The 21,998-nt window shown below is 37.2% G+C and overlaps 1 protein-coding gene across 3 annotated transcripts; it reads right to left on the reverse strand.

Annotated features, from left to right (window-relative positions):
* Nucleotides 1-396: 396 nt before the first annotated feature.
* On the reverse strand, nt 397-21,776 carry LOC132632881 (pre-mRNA-splicing factor ATP-dependent RNA helicase DEAH1-like). 3 transcript variants are annotated; one of them, XM_060349005.1, is made up of 27 exons: nt 21,617-21,776; nt 17,580-17,679; nt 17,375-17,508; nt 17,068-17,265; nt 16,868-16,945; nt 16,678-16,764; nt 15,552-15,585; nt 15,382-15,436; nt 13,855-13,914; nt 13,645-13,716; nt 12,958-13,021; nt 11,284-11,363; nt 11,079-11,146; nt 10,939-10,996; nt 10,655-10,712; nt 10,488-10,556; nt 9,374-9,442; nt 9,171-9,260; nt 8,418-8,504; nt 8,144-8,259; nt 7,990-8,056; nt 6,364-7,410; nt 5,767-5,829; nt 4,693-4,917; nt 1,711-1,773; nt 1,534-1,606; nt 397-923 (listed from the first exon to the last, which is right to left on the reverse strand). In XM_060349005.1, the coding sequence occupies exons 2-27, from the start codon at nt 17,671-17,673 to the stop codon at nt 880-882; spliced, it is 3,153 nt and encodes a 1,050-aa protein (XP_060204988.1). In that variant the 5' UTR covers nt 17,674-17,679; nt 21,617-21,776; the 3' UTR covers nt 397-879. The 3 variants fall into 3 exon arrangements, with proteins under 3 accessions (XP_060204988.1, XP_060204989.1, XP_060204991.1); XM_060349006.1 differs by lacking the exon at nt 21,617-21,776 and adding an exon at nt 20,505-20,527; XM_060349008.1 differs by lacking the exons at nt 17,375-17,508; nt 17,580-17,679; nt 21,617-21,776 and having other exon boundaries at nt 17,014-17,151.
* Nucleotides 21,777-21,998: the final 222 nt, after the last annotated feature.

The raw sequence follows: 21,998 nt of genomic DNA on the forward strand, positions 1-21,998 counted from the left end.
ATGAAAGTTGTGACAGAAATCAAATGTATATTGGCAGAAACTTCAATTACTCTTACAGGAATCAGCGTCAAATTCAAATGTTTACAAATATTAACCCAGAAGTTCATGGCACTCGTATACATAGTGAAAAAAGTTGGGAATCGCAAAAATGGGACCTTCTCGTTCTTAGAGCAATTACAACTATGCCCAGCTCTCCATCAGCACGAAAGTTTCATGTTCTTCGTTCTGGTTATTACGAATGTCGCCTATGAACACTCTGTATCTTCATGGAGGAGGAGAACCGGCGCCCAGAGAAGTATTGAAAACAGAAAAGGGGCAACTGAAACTCGTTAGTGGGAAAAGGAGAAAGGATGTCTGGTTCTTACACTCCTGTAATATGACTGCATTACAATCAAATACTTACACACCTCGTATAATCTATTCCATAACTCCAATGTGATGCTTACACGGGAAAAGATACATATAATCTTGTTTAAAGTAGCGCATAACAGGAATAGTTTTCTTCATTAATTACCAGTATTCTCTTTGGTCAACTCAAAATCATACCAAACTCATGGTATTTTCTTCACCGAGTATCAATCACTAAAAGGGGGTGCAGCTCATTAATTAGACAGTTGTGCTTCCCCCGTGCAACTTACTGTAACCAGAAAGAGGCACATACAGAGAATTACAGCCGTAAATCTACAAAAATGAAAAAAATATATATATGAAGCGTCTACATAATCGTATATACAGCTATCTAATCGTATCAGTTAATGTCCATGGACTTTCTCTGTTAGCAGAATCCTTGTGCCGAGCAGTATAATGGGCAAATTTCCAAGTCTTAGCATAAGCCACTCTCTTGACACCGCTCTTTGTAAAAGAAGAAAGGGGTTGATCCTAAGATGCACGGCCACTTCCTCGAGGCATTTTCTTTGAGCTAGCTGCATAAGGCATAAAAACACCGAGCAACAATAGTAGGTTATTTGAATAGAACAAACGGGACAACGGAATCATATTTTTCTTAAAGGAAATTCAACTGCCAAACCTCCAAAAAATATGATAATTTTAATTGCCTCAACATTAAATATTTTGGTCCTAATGCATCAAGAGGATGCCGCTGATAAGTACTTAAATTTTCTACAATTATCCTTTGAATATTTTAATCACTAATATGCACCAAGCACATAAGCATTTTAAATTTCCAAGGACTATGACTCTCCAGTTCAGCAAGGCTCATTGGATCCAACTCTAGAGGTTCTAAGTGTCACAAGATATTTCATTTACTTCTGTAAAAAAAAAATTGTTATTTGAACAAGTGCAGTCTTAAAACTCCAATGGAAACAACAAATATTTTATTGAAAACAAAGACGACTCCAACTAGTCCCTTGCTTAAACCCAACGTCCAGGTTGGATTGCAGGTCCCTCAACGATGAGATGGGAGGGTAGTCTTAATAGTGTGCCGTGAGGCACCAATAAAGCAGCCACACCAACAGAAACTGAAAATAACAAACAAAAACACCCCCGACCATCAAAGAGAGTAAGAGCACTTACAGTCTTCAACATCTTTCAACTGATAGTAATGAGGAGCTATTTCTACAAGCCATTCTGGTTTGAGTTCAGTAACCTGCCAGGACAACCCCCAATTACAATCTCTGTGAATCAATACAGCTAAAGCACTAATAACCCTAATAAGAAACAAAAAAGAAAGAGAAAAACTGACGGACTAACCTGCCGCATGTACTCCTTAGTCGTCAGGACCAGCTCATGATAAACAACCCATCTGGGAAGAACCTACAACGTGCAAGCGCGAAAGAGCAATGATTTTCATGAAGTTACAATTATCATCAAGGTCACATTACATGTCTAGCCAACAAAAAAAAAATATGAACAAGGATTTGAAAGCACGGAGGGATTGAAATGGGAGGGCCAGGGAAGATAAGACTTCATTGGCTGGTTGAGCCGCTCATAATTAGCTAACAACACACAATTACCAGCTCTCAAGTATTACCACAGCTGGGAGAAGTTGAAAAGGCGAAAGGGGTGAGGGAACAGGCGGGGAGGGACAAAGAAAGGAAGGAAGAGGAGAATAAGGAGCTGGCTACGTTGGAAATAACTTTAAGAGACAAGTGGGAGATAAAAATCGAGTGCTTTGTGATTGGGAATGGACTCAATTATAGATAGCAGTGGCAAACAAGAGGCTAAACTTCATAGAGTCGGCGGAAGTGGGTGAAGGGGTATATGAGATAGAGGAGGAATTAAGCAGCGTGATAGAGCTATTCTACAAATATTTGTTGTATAAAGAGAAGATGAGCTGGAGAACTAAGTTGGGGGGGCTAATGTTCAATCATATAGGAGAAGATAAAGGGGGAGTATAGTTGGAAAGGGAGATGAGGAAGACGTGGTGAAGGCAGTAGAGAGTTGTGCAAGTAACAAGACACCGAGGGCGTATGGATTCACCTTGCATTTCTACCAACAGCATTAGCATATAATCAAAGGACAGGGTATGGAGACCATTATTGCATTTTAGGAGACTCGAAAATTTGAAAGAAGTCTCAATACATCCTTTATAACTATCACATGGGAAGATAAGGGAGCAGCATACATCAATGACTACATGCCAATAAGTTTAGTGATAGCATCAACAAGATAACAAGGTGTTGAACAAGAGAGTGTCCATCTCTCAGGATAAGTTCGATGAAAAGAAGAAAATCCCAGACACGGCTTTGGTTACAAACGAAGTGATCGACCAAGAAGGAAGAAGGGAGTGCCAAGAAACTAGTGCAAAGTAAACGCTGAGAAGACCTATAGTCATGTGATTGGACGTTCTTGGACTTCTTAATATGAAGATGGACTCGGGATACGAGGAGAACATAGATAAAGTTCCGCATATTAAAGGTCAAATACTTGATCCTAGTGAATAGCAGCTTGTATGAATTCTTTGGAGCTGGAGAGGCTTGAAACAGGAGGACCCATTCTCCCCCCATGTCATTCATCCTATTAATGGAAGTGTTGAGTAAAGTGATGTATAGAGTTACATTTAAGGTGGTTACTTGAAGAGCTTCACATAGAGAGGCTTTCAGATCTCTTGTTCATAGACGCTTAAGTTTCATGTGATGCAGACATAAACCAGCAGATTACGTTAGCTAGGTCTTATTTGGATCTAGGCAGTGTCAGGTCTCATGATCACCTCATGAAGTGTAGATCATTTTGATGGGATGAAGTGAACAATATTGAAAATTAAGCACAAGTGTTCCATTGCAAGGTTGGAACTCTTCCGATATCTTATCTCGGCCTACCCTTGGGCGCTTCCAATAAAGACCAAGCAGCATGAAACTTGGTGGTTGAGAGTTAAGAAGAAACCGGCATAATAACAAAAGAAGTACATGTCCAATGGGGAACCAAGTACTAATTAAAAACACTTTGTCAAGTGCTTCACGAATCGATGCATAGGTAAATTAGGAAGGTTGAGGAATTTCCTACAGAATTCGGTAAATGGGACTAGGAAGTTCCCACTTAATGGGGAGGACGTTACATCTCCAAAGAAACGGAAGTATCTTAGGGTGAAATATCTACGAGTTTTCAGCAAGGCCTTATCCAAAAAAAAAAAAAAGGTTATGGAGGTTCAAGCTTCAAAAGCACGCTCTATGGAGGGAGGTGATAGCTGAAAAGTACAAATTTTTTGAAGAGGAATGGATGACCAAAAATATCAATCCCTTTTAGGTACAGACTTTGGAGGAATAATGTGAAAGGGTAGGAAGACTTCATCAATAACATAACCTTCATCATAGGGGGTGGAAGCGGAATCAACTCTTGGAGATGAGGGGGTTAAGAGATGGATTGCTTTCAATAAAGCCATATAATCATAAGGCTGTTGGTGGGGGACAATCGAGTTTTCTACACTTACTAGTCTTGATGCCAGGGCAACTCTTTTACTTGTCAACGAAGGAGGCACTATTTTGGGCATTCAAGAAAAGACAAATTGCATATGTCAGCGCAAATGTTTACGTGAAATGTGGACCACCTAACTCGTTTGTGGTGTGAGATTTTGAGATGGTTAGCAGTGCGTGATGAAGGGTACAATGAAAGAAGCACTCTCCAGCTGAAAATTTAAAAGGAGGAAGACAACCTGAAGCACCCGGGGTAGTGTATAAGTATGTAAATTCGATCCCAGTTCTTGGTGAACATGACATCCCAATCTGTCAAGAAGATTCGATGTTATCGTAGAGGATCACATTACGTTGTAGATTCTCTGGCTTTTGGTATATTGCTTGTATACAGGAGCTTTTCCATTATCAATTATTAATAGAACTATTTACCTCATCAAAAACGAACTAGAACGATTGAAGTGGGAGGGATGGGGGATATAAGACCTCGTTGATAGATTGAGTCATAATTAGCCGAACAACACAGAATTATCAGTTCTCAGGTATGATCATCCGAAGACTAGTTTATCCTAGGAAGGAACCATGAATGTGCTACCAAATAAGCTCAATAGGTGGTCGATTCAGGCATGCTACACTTTTTATTTATTGGGATCTACAATCACTAACTTTTAAATTGTATTAGCATCTCAATTGTTAAGTTGCCAACAAGAATACCAAATCTTGGGTGAAGTAAAGTGATGAAGCTAACTAAAAATGGTCGTTAGCCATAACTTGCAACATCTTCTTTTTCTATTTCTTCTTTCTCTTAGTAAACAAAATCCTTTACCTGTGATAAACCTGAGCTAGGGTGAATGTTAACTGTCTGGGGGTGTTTAATAGTTCGGTAAGATCCATTCTTTTGTAGTTTTGCAGAGTGGGGGAAAAATCCTGATGTTATAGCCTTCTTTATAGCTTCATAGTCATTTTCATTGGAAGTCAACGCAATTTCCACCCTTTCCAGCAGTCCTTCCAATTGATCTCGGATATCCCTAGCTCTCTTCATACTCCTAACCTGGAAAGTTAAAACGGTTTCATTAGACATTATAGGTAACAATGATGAACCAACTTAAGTCATACTTTAAAGTTACAATCCCTCCCCCAAACCCCCTTTGTATAAAAGCTGCAGTCCGACATCCAGTAGCCATGTTTATGATACAACAATAACAATAACAATAACAATAACAATAACAATAACAATAACAAATATGCCCAAGTCCCAAGCAAGTCGGAGTTTGCTATAAGAATCCTCATTGTCTGTGTCGCTCCATTCAAGCCTGTCTCAATCCATTATTACAAAATTCTAAAGAATTGAAAAATACTGTATGCCCTTTTTAGTCAAAGCCCCGTAGATGAAATTATCTTCTAATGACAGTGGTGAATTTTCAAACAAAACATGGTATCCCTAAAATATTTTGAACCACCAGAATCATAAGTCATACTCCCTCCGTCCCAATTTATATGACACTCTTTTCTTTTTAGTCCGTCCCAAAAACAATGACACCTTTCTATATTTAGTAAAAATTCAGCTTTAAATTCACCTTTTTACCTTTATTGAAATGATTTCTAGCCACAAAAATTTCTATGGTTTGTTTTAGACCACAAATTTCAAAAGACTTCCTTTAATTTTTAAACTCCATGCCAAGTCAAACACCTTCATATAAAATGGTACGGAGGGAGTAGCTCAATATGCATTTTATCGGGCTAGATGGCTTCCTCCAACAAGGAAAAGAAGAGAGCTACCTAAGCTTAGAACAAAAATATGATAGTAACCTGCATGCATTTTATTCAGTTATTTGGTGTCTCCTTTCCTAGAAGAAAAAGAAGAAACTATCTCAGCGTAAAACAAGAACTTCATACTAACCTGGATGTAATTTTCATAGCACCACTGGGTTGCAAAGTTTGTTTCCTTCCAGGAACTGTAGACCTGGAAAACAACAGTAGATAAAGAAGATTACCTTTTCTAACATGCACCCACGCAGCACTACTGTATTTTCTTTTGTTCATATAAAGGCAGCAAGCTAAGTTTTCAAGTAACTAATAACGATAGTGTATTCTCATGACATAGCAATTATTTTGAATTTCGATAAAGACATCGTGTTTTCCTTAACATCCTACAGATGTACCCTCACCCCCACACCAAAAGAAACATACACCTACACGGTAGCACTTATTTTCACCTGATCATATAAGATATTTCTTTATTCTGGTTTACCTTTCAACTCAAAAAATTTTGTCATGCCTACCTCCGACCCCAGAAAACTACCTCTTGGAGGCAAGTCTGCCATATGCACTTGTTTCTACTTTGTCTATATGTGGATGTACTTTGGAGGCAGGATTGACCAAGGAAAGATATCAATGTGAAGCAGATATGCCAAAGAAATATCATGCAGCTACAGAAACCTATACTAACCAGGAATATGATCATCCGATAACAGGTTATTATCATTAAGCAACAAACCTTTAGCAGAGCGATATGATCTCCCACATTGCCCACATGAAAATTCATCCGAGCATTATCCGCGTGGACTTGTTTGTCCTTTGGACGATAAAAGATTGAATTTCCCACAGAAAGCATTGCGGCAATACTTATTATTTCATCAGAGCACTTGTACTTGTCAGAGGCAACAATCATCTTGGACAGCATGGGATCTAGAGGAAACTCAGCCATTCTTCTACCAACTTTAGTCAACTCGCCAAGCTTGTTAAGTGCACTAAGGGCAAAGAGCAATTCCAGTGCTTTCAGTAGAGCTTCTGCTGGTGGGGGGTCCATGAAGTCAAAATTTAGTAAGTCATGAATCCCAAGGCTCTTGAGAGAGAGCACAACATTTGCAAGGTTGGTCCTTTGTATTTCAGGAACTGTGTTATCATCCAAATCATTCATGTAATTATATGCAGTGTATAACCGAAAGCACTTTCCAGGACCTGTTCTTCCAGATCGACCAGCACGTTGGTTTGCAGACGCCTTTGATATAGGAGTGACCAGTAATGACTCCATTCCAGTCCGAGGGTTGTAAGACTTCATCTTAGAAAATCCCGGATCAATAACATATTTAATCCCATCAATTGTCAATGATGTTTCAGCAATATTTGTAGCCAGGACAACCTTACGAGCCCCTTCAGGAGTGGGCTCAAATATCTTGGCTTGTAATTCTGTTGGCAGGTTCGCATATATTGGGCAAATTATCAGCTCAGCAATTTTTGTCCCCAGACCCTTTATCCGGTGCTTAATGATCTCCTCCGCTGTTTCAATCTCCTCCTGCCCAGTCAAAAAGATTAATATGTCACCATCACCCGGCGGTTGAGTTACATGGATCTGAAGAGCGGTAACAACTGCTGCGTCCAAATAATCGGCCTCAGGAGCTTTCGTATAGTGTATCTCAACTGGAAACCGCCTTCCAGGAATTTTAAAAATTGGAGCACAGTCAAAATAATCACTGAACTTCTCTGCATCTAGAGTAGCACTTGATATTAGCAACTTCAGATCAGGCCGAAATCGAGCAATATCCTATGATAAAGAAAGTAGATTGTTAGCAACAAGAAGACCATGGGGATGCAGTTTCACACCTCATTAGTGTTGCAATTGAAGGACAAAGAGACTAATGCAAATTTGTTACACTCCATCCCAGTTCACTAATCCATAAAACCCCACCAGCGACCATAAAATTATTAATCATTTGTTTGGAAACTAGGGAAGGAAAAATAACAGAAACAGTTTCTGTTGCCTGTTTCCTGTTTCCTTTAAAAGAAAGTATGAGAATGATTGAGAAAAAATCCTTGAGCATCAAAGTGAAAATTTTGGGGAGCCCCGTGGAAAAGCCTTTCTACGAAAAGTTTTTTAATTAAAGTTCCTCCACGTTTCTCTTCCTGAAATGTAGTGAAAATTAGGACGAATTCAATAACAAGACTTCTGTATAATTGTATTTACGCCTTCTTAGACAAACAAACAAGGAAGGAATTCACAATTTGGCTGCTTCCCAGTGTCTAAACAAAGGGTAACTCCCAATTATTACAAAGAGTTAGCTATCATATTAAGATATATGGGCTACTCAATTAAAAAAAAGACTTTAAACTAGGGAAAACTTGCCTTAACCAAGCCAAACAAAATGTCCGTTGAAAGTGTTCTTTCATGTGCCTCGTCGACCATGATGACACTGAAAAGCCAGGCACTTGTTTAGAGAGATCAAATGGTTTGAGAGTTAGGTAAGGATAACAATAAGATCATTTACTACAGCACAAACCTATAGCTTGCTAGGTCTGGCTCACCAAGGAATTCTCGCAGCAGCATCCCGTCAGTCATATATTTCAGAATCGTTTTCTCAGAGGTACAGTCTTCAAACCGAATAGAGTAGCCAACCTGAATGTGATGGATTTAATCATTACATATTGGTCAACTGATGTAAAGATTGACAAAATATTCCTCCAAGTTTTAAGGCGCAAATATCATTTGAATAAGACAGCTTTAACATATTCGCTAAAAAAGAGCGAGCGGCAAACATATCATCTAAAGCATACCTCATGGCCAAGTTTGACACCCATTTCTTGAGAAACACGTGCAGCAACACTCATTGCAGCAACTCGACGAGGTTGAGTACATCCAATCTATGAGAAGCAAATATTAGTTTCAGCACCTATAGACAATATATCTGATCACATTTCTACATCGCTAAGAACAGGCGTTAAATGGCTTCAAAGTAAAGGAGATAGCATTGCCTTGAAATAAGATCACTACCAAGAAAATCACAACTAGTGACTCAAGTTCCATGGGCAACACAAAAGACGTCAAATTATAGCGGCCAGGAATGAAGAGTCAGGAAGCATATAAGAACTTTCTGGAGGACACCTTTTTGATTACTCTGGATGTCCAGAAAGAGAAACAATAGATGATTTGAGTTGAATACAAAAGCAATACGCTATGTTGACTTTAGACGCTTAAAAAAAATTGCTTCATTGGGGTAACTTAATAAGTGTAAATGATTTAATCTACGTGGTGGACTTCTTGGACTCCTAGAACTAAAGGATAAGTCCTCTGGACTTTTGTAACATGAGCACTTTCTTGGTGCTTATGTGAATAATCCATACATACCTATCAAATAGGAGTTGTAAGGAAGCATATACTAATTATGTGACGTTCTCTTTCAACTCCAACACATCCCTTTGTAAGCTAGTTAATGCTATCTCAGAAAACAGTCACCGCCCCTAAAAACAAAAAACATCCTTTTTATTTTTGGGAGGGTGGCATATACTCTATATAAGAGAGGTCCATACCTTCCCACGTTTGGTATATCCCGCCTCATGCAGATACTGTGGTATCTGGGTGGTCTTCCCGGAGCCTGTTTCTCCAACAATAACAAGAACCTGCAGCAAGCACCCATTTTTTATAGTGTCCACACAACAAACTAGGTAGAAATGGCATTATAACTAGCCTCAGAACCCCAAAGAAAAGTAAAAACAGATGCAACCAACCTAACCTGATGATCATTAATAGCTTGGAGCAAATCTTCCCGGTAGGGATACATTGGTAGTGTCTTCCTATCCTCCTAAAAAGGTATCCATGAAAGACGATTAGTATAAATGAGTTTCAACAAATCAAACATTAAAAATAGGAAGGTGCAACCCGTGGTCAATCTAGCAAAATTGATCTCAATGAAAACTAAGAGGTCACAATAATGTGCAAAAGCCAGAGAGCAAAAGTGAAGGATTCTAGCAGATAAGGCGGTACTTTATAGATGCAGACCTTCGTAATCAATTTCCATCCACCGAATTCTACAAACAGAATCACCCATTTTGGCAATAGAAAAAATCTCACTCAATGTGGTAATGCAATCCCCCTTAGTAACTCCCACCTTGCAAAGCACGAAAAGGAAAAAAAAACTGTGCGAACTCTCAAATGGGCTATACATATAACACACACACATACATAGAGTAAATTCGTGCTTTTTCTTCCAAAAGAATACGTAATTACAGGACCTCTTTTTAGTGAATAAGTAGCTGCGGAGATGATACAGTTTATGATATATATTTTTTTATAAGGACAGTCCATGATAAATTCTATGAAATAAATCCAAAGAAAGCATAAATTTCATGATCACTTAATCTCACACACAGATATACATGGCTAGTTCGAAGCACCAGAGCACAACCCATCACAGTAAAAGAAAAAGAAAGACTCTGCAAGGCCGATTAAAAATAAAAAATAAAAAAATAAGCCAAAGAGATAAGAAACGGTTTAAGCAGGAAGGAAAGGAGAGACCAGCACTAGTTGCTGTAGTATGTCGTTGTTAGGCCTATATGTCCCTTTTTTAGTGACGCAGACGCCCTTGTGCCTTCCATTTTATCCATATCTACACTTACACCAATCTTCTTCAACCACGTTTTGATTTACAAAGCAGTGATACTGATATCGTACTCATACAAGATATTATACAAACAAAGTTCACTTATCAAAAAAAAAAAAAAAAAAATTATACAAACGAAATTCACCGATGTTAGCAGTCTTGCGCATATGAGTTAACTATAAAACAAGATGGTGGATTACCATAAGTGCTGATTCTATTGCACAGCATGATGCTGATAAATCAATACCTGGAGTTTTTCAAAAGCTGATTTGGCCATAGTTTTCTCTATTGACTCAGTGGAAGGCTCTTGGTCAACCTAGCAAACCAAAGATAATCTTTAATCAATGATCAAGAAACTAGCAAGAGAAGATTTAGCATAACAACATGTCGACAGGGTTGAATAAGCCGGCATACATTAACACCATCCATTACTGCTGCCTTTATGAACTCAATTTGGTCTTCAAAAACATATCTGCACCAAAGTAGTTCATGGGTTTTAAATAATAAGATTTAGGTGGAAAACATGTTACCCTTCAGATCCTCGATAAAGCAAAATGCACAATCTGTAAAGCACAGAAGCCAATTCTTCCATACCATCCTTTATGCATGTACATTGTACACATACATGGGAAAGGAGGGGGGGGGGGGGGGGGGGGGGGGGGGGGAGAGAGAGAGAGAATCAGGAAGCTAGAACTTACTGATAGTCCTCAGATCTTGACTTTCTATCTTTTGACCCAAATTTAAGTGTCGCCTTCCCTGTGTTGCGATGATTCCAAATTTAGAGACTCGAAAACTTATAAGTTCATAAAACCTTTGAGTTAGGTGAATTAGAGATTACCAATCTGATGTTCCTCCCATGCTTCTTGTTCAGCAAAAGGGTTCATCTTTTCAGCAGCATTTGGATCCCTTGAAATTTCAAAACAAAATAGAAGACCATATAAACTTCTTAAGTAATAAAAATTGACTCTCTAAGAAACATACACTTTTGCACAACTCTGTATGCTAGAGCAACTGTTATAACTATCTTTGTCAATATAACTAACCGGTATCGCTGTGAAGCCACCGAAAATCTCTTTTCCTGATTTACACCACCTTCAAGATCATACGCATCAGGTATCCTATACTGTATTCAAAACAAAAGCAACCATCAGAAATCTTCGTATAAAAACTGGCATAAGCTGGAATAAGGCATAGAGTTCAGATTTCGTCTCCCGGAATCAACTTTTTATATTCATTATTCAAATACTTTTAAAATTGGTTCACATGTTCTTCAGATTGGTGGCACAATTAACAAAGCATCAAATTCACCTTGCCAAGATTAGGGACATAGCAACCTTTTGTGAAGGGGGTCAACTGAATCCCTTCGCTGAAAAATTACCCTGTGCAACTAAGATCAAAACAATATATATATATATATAAACTGTTGAATCCCTTGACATAGGTTCATATCTTAAGTGTGACAACTTTTACATTTTTTTAAATCCTCTAACTGAAATTCCTAGTTCTGCCACCACCAATGATTTAGACCCATCTTACGAATAATTCGGTAATTAAACATTGGATAAGAAAATAAAACAAGTATAAATAATAATATAAGCTTCCGCTAATTGTTTTTTTCTTTTTTGAAATTGATACTGTTGTATTCCTCGGCATTTAGGGCAATGATGGCGACCACCAAAAGGAGACAAAAGAAAGGAAGAAAACAGAAAACAGTAGATTACAAGGATCCTAAAAACTGAAAAATCTCCTCTACATCTTCTATACAATGTTCTTTACACCAAAAGTAGAAAGATACAATACAATTCCACTTCACTTTCTGAATGGAATTGAACTTATAAGCTTCCACTAAATGTTAAAATCCAGATTACCATGCGCCCCCAACCAACATCCTATAGTATATTCAGAAAAAGGAAAGAGCGAAAACAACATTTGAGGTTTTCTTTTCCAATTCTTGATACTTCTAAGGAGGACTTCGAGACAAGGTACAATCATCCAATATTTGAACTATGAAAGGAAAAATATAACTCACACAACAAATCCAGAACTTAAGCATTCTCATTTATATTCTGAATTGAACTGCACTCAAGCCTTAAGAGAAGTTTATTTTTTGAAGTAATAATTTTTATTTACGAAGGGCAAAAAACACCTGTAAATACTTAGTATATTAAAAAGTAGAAAACCTTACAAAAAGATATCATTTTCCATAAATGACATTAAATCATCTATCCAGATAAGAACCACGTGGTGCATTGTATAAATTACATTAAATTATCTATACATATAAGAGCCTCATGGGTGCATCAAAAAGCAATAAGGGATAAAAAGCTATTCCTCAACTGTCCAAAATGATTCTCAAGCCTTAAGAGAATACATAAGGAAATAATATCCTTAGGGGATAACACAAAAAGGAGAGTCTTTCATAAAAGGAAGATTAGCGCAAGGAACGCTCATCCTTTGGTGAGAAGTACCAGATGTACTTTATTTTATCAAAGCAATAAATAACTCATAGCGAACAATAGACAAATGGAAACTGCTATTTAGACCTCGTATTTCTTTTTTGCTTTTTGTATTTATGTTTGTGGGGGAGGGAAAGCGACGGGGATACCAGAAAATATGACAAACAAGAAATCAAAGCAATGAATGGCAGAGACAATAAAAGGAACGGATGAGAACGAAACATGTTCATGGAAGCGATAAATATTCAGAACATAAATTACCTCGTCCATGTCACCGGTATCTTCTGTTTGCTTCTTAACTAGTTCATATATTTCCTTCTTATACCTGCAAAAATATAGGTCCTGAGTAAACAACAGCATATGCATATACAAAGCAATCTTCATTAGACCAGAGTCTATTTAAGAGAATGTTAGACCAAAAAACCAGAAAAGGCAGATGCAGAAAGGTACTAACTCCATGTTCACAAGAATTCACTGAGTACTCATCAGAATCTTCATATGATAACAGAATGATGAAATTTTATCACTCTGAATAACCGCAGGAATTTGTATATATTATCACAAGCATTGAACAAGTAGTGAGATAAAATCGAGTTCATAACAAAAAGGCAACTGATGAGAACCCCTAGATGACTTCATGAGTTCATGTTAACTAGAATTAGGGCTTCCACTGAAGCAGGAATGATAAGCATGTAAAACCCATCCATACATAAGCTACTAGAAGAGAATGACAAATACAAGGCACTATAGGATTCAATATCAAAACAGTAGATGCTCTACATGTCATGCTATCTCTTAGTAGCAAGAAATAAGTCTTGAAATATACAAGTTCCACAGAGTGAGTTCCCTATAGAATCAATTGCAAGAAGAAATCAGTAAAAACAGATCTCAAATTAAGAATAGTTCCAGAATAAGAATCAAAACAAGGGGGGAAGTGTATTTCCTTGCCTTAGTTCACGTTGCTCTGCTTCTGTTAGCTTCACTCCCTCAAACAAGTATTGTTCATCCTCTAAATCATCTCTGGAATACCACAAATATGGTTATACATTGACCAATAACCAGAATGAAATAATTTTAGATTATATCACATAGGACAACGTAATTTACTTCCTTATAATAAGTGATGGTGTAAATTATAATGTACAATCATCTAAATACCGGAGTTCCTCGAGCTTCTTCTGCTCCCTTTTCTTCAAATATTCTTGTCTTGAAACTTTCCTGGATCACAATGAAATTGGGATGAGAGTTTGTAAATTATGTTAGAATGCCAAATGAAGCGCTCAATGTCCAAAATCACAAGGATTGATGAGTGATATTATTCAAAGCTCAGGAAGATATTGTGAGATTGCCGAAACAAATTGTTGAAGTACATTTGTTTCATATTTCTCCCATTCTTCACATAGTTATAGCAGATCTGATTACTGAGCCGGACACACAACCCCCCCCCCCCCCACCCCCCCCTCTCCCCAAAAAAAATGAAATTCCCACAAGAAAAGGGGTAAAGAATAACAAACACAGAAAAAAAAAATAGTGAACGTAACTGTGGAACGTGATTCCCTAAGAAAATGTCATCTGCGAGAGAGTTATTCGATCAACAACAAAATATCAGTCCGTTTCAACAAGACCTTGTTAAGCATTAACACCGAGTGCCTCTCAATTGCATCCCTAATCGACCCTAGAATGGATGAAAAGGAACATATTTCTCTAGTACAAAACACTACAATGTGTCCTTTTCTGTCCCTAGTACTATCTCTCCTCTCAACTCTGAAATGCAAGAACTTAAGTAAGAGGAGATGGGATTGTCATGAACTGGTGTTGTCTGGCACAGGTCACACTGAGGGCAAAACCCCCACCTGAAGCATTGGAAAATTCAAATATGGACTCTCATATATTGAAGTTCAACGATTCATGGGAATTAAAAAGGACAAAAGATGAAACAATTCTTTATTTTTTTATGAAGTAAGAATAAAGGACAACAGATGAAACGCCACAAGTTGGAGACTTCAGAAGATAAAAAGAAAGAAAAGCTGTTTGCAGAACAACGCCATGGCGTCTTCTTTAACTTCTTTAGAATGAAAGAAGTACTAAAATATTCAGACAGACGTATTCCATATTAAAAGAACTTATTGTTCCATTTATACTTTTGATGCAAACTAGACAGTCAGGATGATTTGAAAAATGACTTTGGCCAAACTGTGATATTAATCTGTACATACTTGTCAAATCATCTTTTATCAAACAGCAGATAAGCCTGAATTGAAATTTAACTTCTATACCACTGCAGAGCTAACTATTGTTTGTCCTTTTTAAGAGTGAAATACTCAAATAACCGAAAAAATGACATCCAAGCTCTAAGCCAAGAAAGTCAAACAGCTCCAATTCAAATCCCTTGCCATCATATCTATCAATGAGTAACTTCATGTTTTCCTTAGGGCCTAGACCGACAACATTGGAACTACAGACCTATTTATTCTACCTCCCTTTTCTTTTTTTCTTCTTTTCGTTTTTTATGGTTAGTTACTCAAACACTTCAATTACATACTTTGAATAAAACAGACAAGTAAAAGAACCAAAAAAGAGGTATTCCAAGTTAAGGATGGATTTATGTGGTTACTAAAGCGAGAATATTTTTTGTGAGACACAAGATAATAATAGAATACTGAACCAGATTGTATAGTGACTAACCTTAAAGATCCAATGTCATCTCTCTCCAATGCATCAGACCTCCTGATTGCCTCTTCTGTCATTTATTTGTGTATGAGTTCATTTGCATAAACTGTTATTTCTTTCTACTGAAGAACAGAAAAAAATAAACACATAAATATACCGCAAGAATTGTATCTACACTAAAGTACCTTCCTCCTTCCTTGATAATTTTGGCTCTGCCAACTGTTATTGAAGACAAAATACAGCATTAGAACAAAGATAAATGAAAAAATAAATTTGGCATACAACAAAGAAGTCTGATCTTCATTAATGGACACAGGACGAAAATCATATCAGATGATTTGAACAAGAAGTTTAATAAATATGTCAAAAGCAGAACCACAAGTAGGTGTGTGATATTCCAACTAAAACCTATCACAATGATGTATAAGCTAGTAAAATAACACAGAAATCACGGCGCATACATGCTTCCATTTTACCACCTTCAAAATGGAAAGTCCAACTAATCAAGAGAGGCCTTCAAAGAAATAGCTATATCAATGCAAAAACACTATTAAAGATTCTTCCTTTTTTTTTTCTTTTTTTGTTGATAAGATGAAGTATTTAACTAAGACTAGTACCAAGAAGGTACTGCAAAGATACAATTAAAAGAAAAACAATCAAAGCATGTGATGCTCAGACTGGCAACCCATAAAAGATGATGAATATGAAAGCAAATAAAACACATATAATCCTAGTGAATATGTGCCCCAGTTTTACAGTTTAAAATTAAAAGCAACTAAAGCAGTAAAGACATTCACATAAAAAAACTTTATCCACAATTGCTGGTTTCAGATGCTCAACTCCACCATCGTGAGCTAGCTCACATCGCCGGTCCCAAGCCCGGAAAAAGGACAAGGTTTGCGGTGGGCTCAGTGTAATGATGAATCCTCACAAATGTTAGCCTGAGATGAATTAAATTGTAAGGGACCAATCTCTAATGTCGAGAGTGCATCCACGCTTCAATTTTACAACTCTAAAACGGTCGAACTATAGATTGATTTACCAATTACTTGAACCAATTCTGGTGTAAGGAGATTCAGGTAGTAGAGGCAGAATCACTTCAAGATTCTTTTGATTCCTTGTACGATTCTAGGCCTTTTTATAATTATCTTACAGCCAGTATCACCTTGGTACTGGTGAATACAACTTTCGCAACAAAAAATACTTGAAAATTCCTCTCCGCCTAAACAAACCTGACAGCAAATTCAAATCATAGGAGCGCCGCCTCGTATCTAACCACACAGAGGTTCCAACAATGTTAAAATTGCTCACCTTTCTAGTCCCTGCAGCATCTCGCTCTCTGAGATGTTGTTCCAACTCCTCCCTCTCTCTTTGGTCCCGAAGTATTTCTTCTTCTGACTGCAACCGCAAAACATGTAGTTAACATCAAGTGGATCGGGAGTTCTGAGTACGGAGAAGGTGAACAGGCAAAAAAGTCAAAACAATACACCATAACCTGTACCTCAGAGTTGTCACTGTCACCTTGGTCTTGGGAAGTTCGTCTCCTAACCCTTCTTTCATCCTCCTCATCCCTCACTACCTGCACCATCATATTCAGTCAAAACAAAGCAACCTGTTAATACAAGATTTACTACTACAGCAGCTTACCATCAGAAATAAAACTGAATTCTATCAAGAAGAAGAAGAGTATAAGCACTATGCCTCATCATCTTCGTCTCCATGGGTTTCAACCCTCCTCCTAAACTTCTTTTTACGGGAATCCTCTTTCCTAGTCTGAGAGGGAACAGAATTAATTTCCACACCGCCAATATTCTCATCATCGTCATCAGCCTCCAAAAGTGTGTATGTCTTTTGCTTCCTCGCCAACATTGCAGCCTCCCTTTCTTGTTGTAAATACAGCTGGTGCAACAAGAAGCACCAAGTGTTACAAGATAAAGCTAACGTTTTACCAAAAGAGTTCTGGCTAGTCCAACCCTGTGAAATAACTGAAATTGCAAGAGAAACTAACATTTGGCCCTGTCGTCTTGCGCTCAACTCTGGAAAATATTTCTTGAGCAAACACTCTTGTTTCATTGGAGGACGACATACCCATATCATCTACAAGCTGAGTTGTTAGATTGGCAGCTGATGAAGCTTTCTTAGCTGCATGAAAATGATATTATGAACAATGTTGCCAGGCCAATTGTTTATTAAAATATAAGAAGAAGACTTACCAAGATTAAGAACATATGAGACAACTGTGGATTGTGAGTACCCCAGAAGAGACATCAATTTATCTGAAACCCATGTCCTCAATTCGGTCCCCATCTTTTACTGCATAGCAGATACACAACAGTGGAAGTTAGATTTAATATGCATCTTCGCATCAACATTGCTAGAGTTGCTACCCCTCCATTACACAAATCTAGCAAATGGTTCATTACATATGCCCACAGTTGATTAGGTTTTATACAAACCAATAAGCTTTTTATCTTTCTAAATAATCATTATTAGTCAATTCTTCCGAGTCATTGAAATCTAAAATAGTAAATCAAATACTTTGCAGAATTGAAATACAGATGAATGGAGACTTGACAAAATATATCAATGACACCGTTCAGTTTGTACTGATAATATCATGATTCTTTTAACACACTATGCTATGCATTGGACCCACTTTGAAAGAAATAACAGTTAAACCACATATCAGTACACAAAGTAAATAGAAACCTAGGCTAGAAATCAAATTTAATATGCAAAGCCAGTTTGTCTACCATGAGTATGACCCATACTTGTGGAAACTAAAATTCCCCCTAAAATGCTTCCTGTATTTTGGACCCAAAGAACTAACTTAAAACCTTTTTTTTTTCCGCTTCTGTTGACAGGCAGAGAAGTTTTTGTTGTCAAAGACGGGACCTTTTGCACACGTTATATGCTTAAACACAGAGAAGCCAAAACCAGTTTAATATTTTTTTATAACTAACTTTTCTTAAAAGTAACTACTATATTTTATAATTTCCAATGTCCAGAAAAGGGGACAACTATGTTCCCTGACATTGTGACTTAAGCCACACATTTAGTTAGAAGCAAATTAAACAACTACGTAACATAATGGTAGCCCCTCCGTCCATTTTTACTTGTCATGTATTGATGCGATGAGCTCGACCCAGAAGGCAAATCCCGTGTTGTACCACCCCTAAATAGAATGGCAATTTTACTATATCACCCCTAATTATTACCAAGTCATCTAATGATTGAAATCAATCAAACATACTTTAAAAGTTATGCAGCCACTACCATTCATTGAAGTTTAGAATTCAAAAAAAAAAAAACAATTCATTGAAGTTTGCAACCCAATAACTAATAGTAAGGATAAAACATGTATGAAATAGTAAATTATCTCTTGGTTTTCCAAACTGGACAAGTAAAAATGGACAGGACGGAGGGAGTACCATAACAACGGAAGCAAATTAAGCAACTATTTAACAGAATGATATTATAAAATTGCAGATGATTTTACCCCTTGATATACTTTTTTTTTTGTCAACAGCTTAGCGCATCTCGACTACCCGACCTTATACCTCCTACCTTCCACTAACACAGGTACCAAAAAATTTCCTCACCAAGGCTTAGCTAGATAGGAAGGAAAAAAGAAATCACCTATTTTATTTTTTTTCCTTCACTGGGATTTGACCCTTAGTTTTCCATGGTTTCATGCCACGTCCAGGCTACAGACCCTTGTGGTGGCAATTTTCACCCATATTTGCTTGACCCGCCCAACTCGCCCATATTCTAATCCCACCCATATGGTTAACCCATCTTCAACCCGCAATAAAATGGATAAAAACAGATTGAATGCAGGTTGAACACGGGTTGAATGCAGTTTCAAATTTGTTTTAGTTTCCCACCGCTGGCCCAAGTGATATTTCATTTACGCATGAAACTTGTGAACATCTCTGAAATCTTGACCCTTGTAGGATGATTATATTGTTCCCTTTTTTCTATAAAGAATATAAAATAGTCATCATGAGTGTTTACCAGTTTCTACTTCTACTTGTTTATGTTGGTCCAACAAGTTCCATAATCATTTACGTAGTTCAAATTGTTTATAAAAATATTTTCTGAAGATATTATAGATAGTAGATATCATAAAACTGCTTATTCTTTGTATCCATCGGTTATGTCTGTCCAGAGCAAATTGGTTTTAGGTATAAGAGTAACTCTGATGCTGGAAAGAGTATTGTGATCTTAAATTAAAATGTACCATTTACAATTCCAAAAGTGAACTTTTAGTTATTGCAACCGCTTTTGACATAAATTCATTTTCCAAGTTTTTCTATGATCAATATAGTTCTTACATCTCTTATTGGGTGATATATTCTTCACTAAAAATAAAATGATTTCTCATATATGTATAAAATGGGTCAACACGTTTTTTACTCAACACATTAGTCACCCAACCCGTTTTTTACTCACATAAATATGGGCGGGTTTGGTTGTGACCCATTTTTAACCCGCACAAACTCAACCCAACCACCCATTTGCCACGCCTACTCAGGTGCACTTTTTTGATGACAAGGGAACCCGCAGCCGCTACCCTTCGGGTGCGCACAGGGTAAAGCCTGCTCCTATGCAATAGGCCGCAAACCACACATGAGAGATAACCAGCACTAGGCAAGCCCCGTGCGACGAGCTCGACCCAGAAGGCAAATCCCCTGCTGTTGTAGGCAGGGTGTGGAGGGGTTTGAGCTTATGGTAATAAAACAACGTTTTCAGGCAGAGAATAAGCATGGTTTTGTGCAATAAAATTTCAATCAGAATGCCATAAAACCATTCAATGAAATACTCAAAGGTAGCAATTCTATGGCTGTCATGCAAAAAAAGACAGGAAAAAATACCAGCAAAGTGAGGCCAACAAATCAAGGACCACAGTTGAAAATATACTAATTGACTGCAGAACAACACATCATAGGACTCATAAGGTAGTGTAAACCCTATGTTAAGAAAATCAAAAGATCAACATGATAAGAAACCAATAATAAATGTCAACTCAATTTTTTAAAACCCCCCTATTTCAAAGAGAGGGAAACCAAACAAATTTCCATCAGAGCTCACTGATAAGAAGAGGCAGTAGAATCAAAAGCAAATTTCTTAGTTACCATTTCAAGTGGTCAAATCTCGTAATTCAGAATGTCTTTGCAAATAGCGAAACTATAGCCTCTCTAGAATAACTAACCTGGATTAGTAGATAAATAAGACCATAAAACTACTACCTGGTAAAATAAACATACTGTTCATAGATGCACTAAGAGGGTGTTTAGATTGGCTTATTCTAAGTGCTTTTTGGATTTTAAGCTCTTTTTCTACTTTTTGTGGTGTTTGGGAAAGATAAAAAATGTTTTTAAGCGCTAATCTTTAGGTCCAAAAAATTACAAAAATAAGCTAAAAGCCAAAAGTTTGGTATTCCCAACTTATGTCTTTAAGCTTTTAGCTTATAAGCTATTTTTAAAAAAGCCAATCCAAACACTGTCTAACACAAAACACTATAACAACAACATACCCAATGTAATCCCAAAAGTGGGGTCTAGCGACCTTACCCCTACCTTGTGAAGGTAGAGAGGTTATTTCCCATAGATAACACTAAACACTATAGGCCGGAAAATCAAAAACTTGTTTATGCGATGCAATTTACATGTAAACATGTATTTTAAACTATTGATACTAAACGATGTCTTGTGCTTCAGTTATCGCATTATTTTGCTCTGAATGATACGTTATACTTTCTCTGTATTTGCTATACCTGTATTGTCTTTTTTCAAACCGCCTTGTTATGTGTTACTTGAGCCGAGTTATGTGTTACTTGAGCCGAGTTATGTGTTACTTGAGCCGAGGGTCTTTCGGAAACGGCCTCTCTATCTCCACGAGTTAGGTTAAGGATACTCTACCCTCCCCAGACCCCGCTTGTGGGAATACAATATGTATGATGTTGTTGTTATTGATACTAAATGTTGTAGGCGGGACTGAAACCCCTTATCTGAAATAACTAGAAAGATTTGCTAATTTACTTAAACGTTAGTCTTTTCTTGCCTTGCTTTTTTTTTTTTTACTCCTACTATTGACGTAAATATACAGAAAAAAAAAAAGTGAGAACTATTTGAACGATGTTGAGTTCACCATCACATTGTAGAAGTTAGGTCGTAAAATCACATACAAGAAACAAGTGCACTAGGGTTTTGTCTATTGCGAGATTGGAGAAGGATTAGGAACTTACGTGTCGATTTCGTGGGAGAAATAAATTGCAAGAAATTCACCCAAGTCCCGCGCAACGGAAATGGTGTTGTTCCGTCAATTAAATTTGTTGTCCACCGACTCTACCTGAACCGCTATATGTAAATTTTGAAACTCTGAAACCACGTCTTGTCTAACAATGCTCTTGAGGTATTGGGGCTTATTAATATTGATTATTAATTATTAATAATAATAATATTAATATGTGTGATTTACTTCCTGTGAGAAACTAACAAAAATTAATCCATTATTATTTGGGAAATTTACTTGGGCTAGAGAACATGTAAGTGATATTTAGTAATTTAGTAACTACACTTTACTCTAATTACATCTGATAGTTAAATGTTGTATTTCAATTACACAAG

The sequence above is a fragment of the Lycium barbarum genome, chromosome 3, assembly GCF_019175385.1.
Source record: "Lycium barbarum isolate Lr01 chromosome 3, ASM1917538v2, whole genome shotgun sequence".
Lineage (NCBI taxonomy): Eukaryota > Viridiplantae > Streptophyta > Magnoliopsida > Solanales > Solanaceae > Lycium > Lycium barbarum.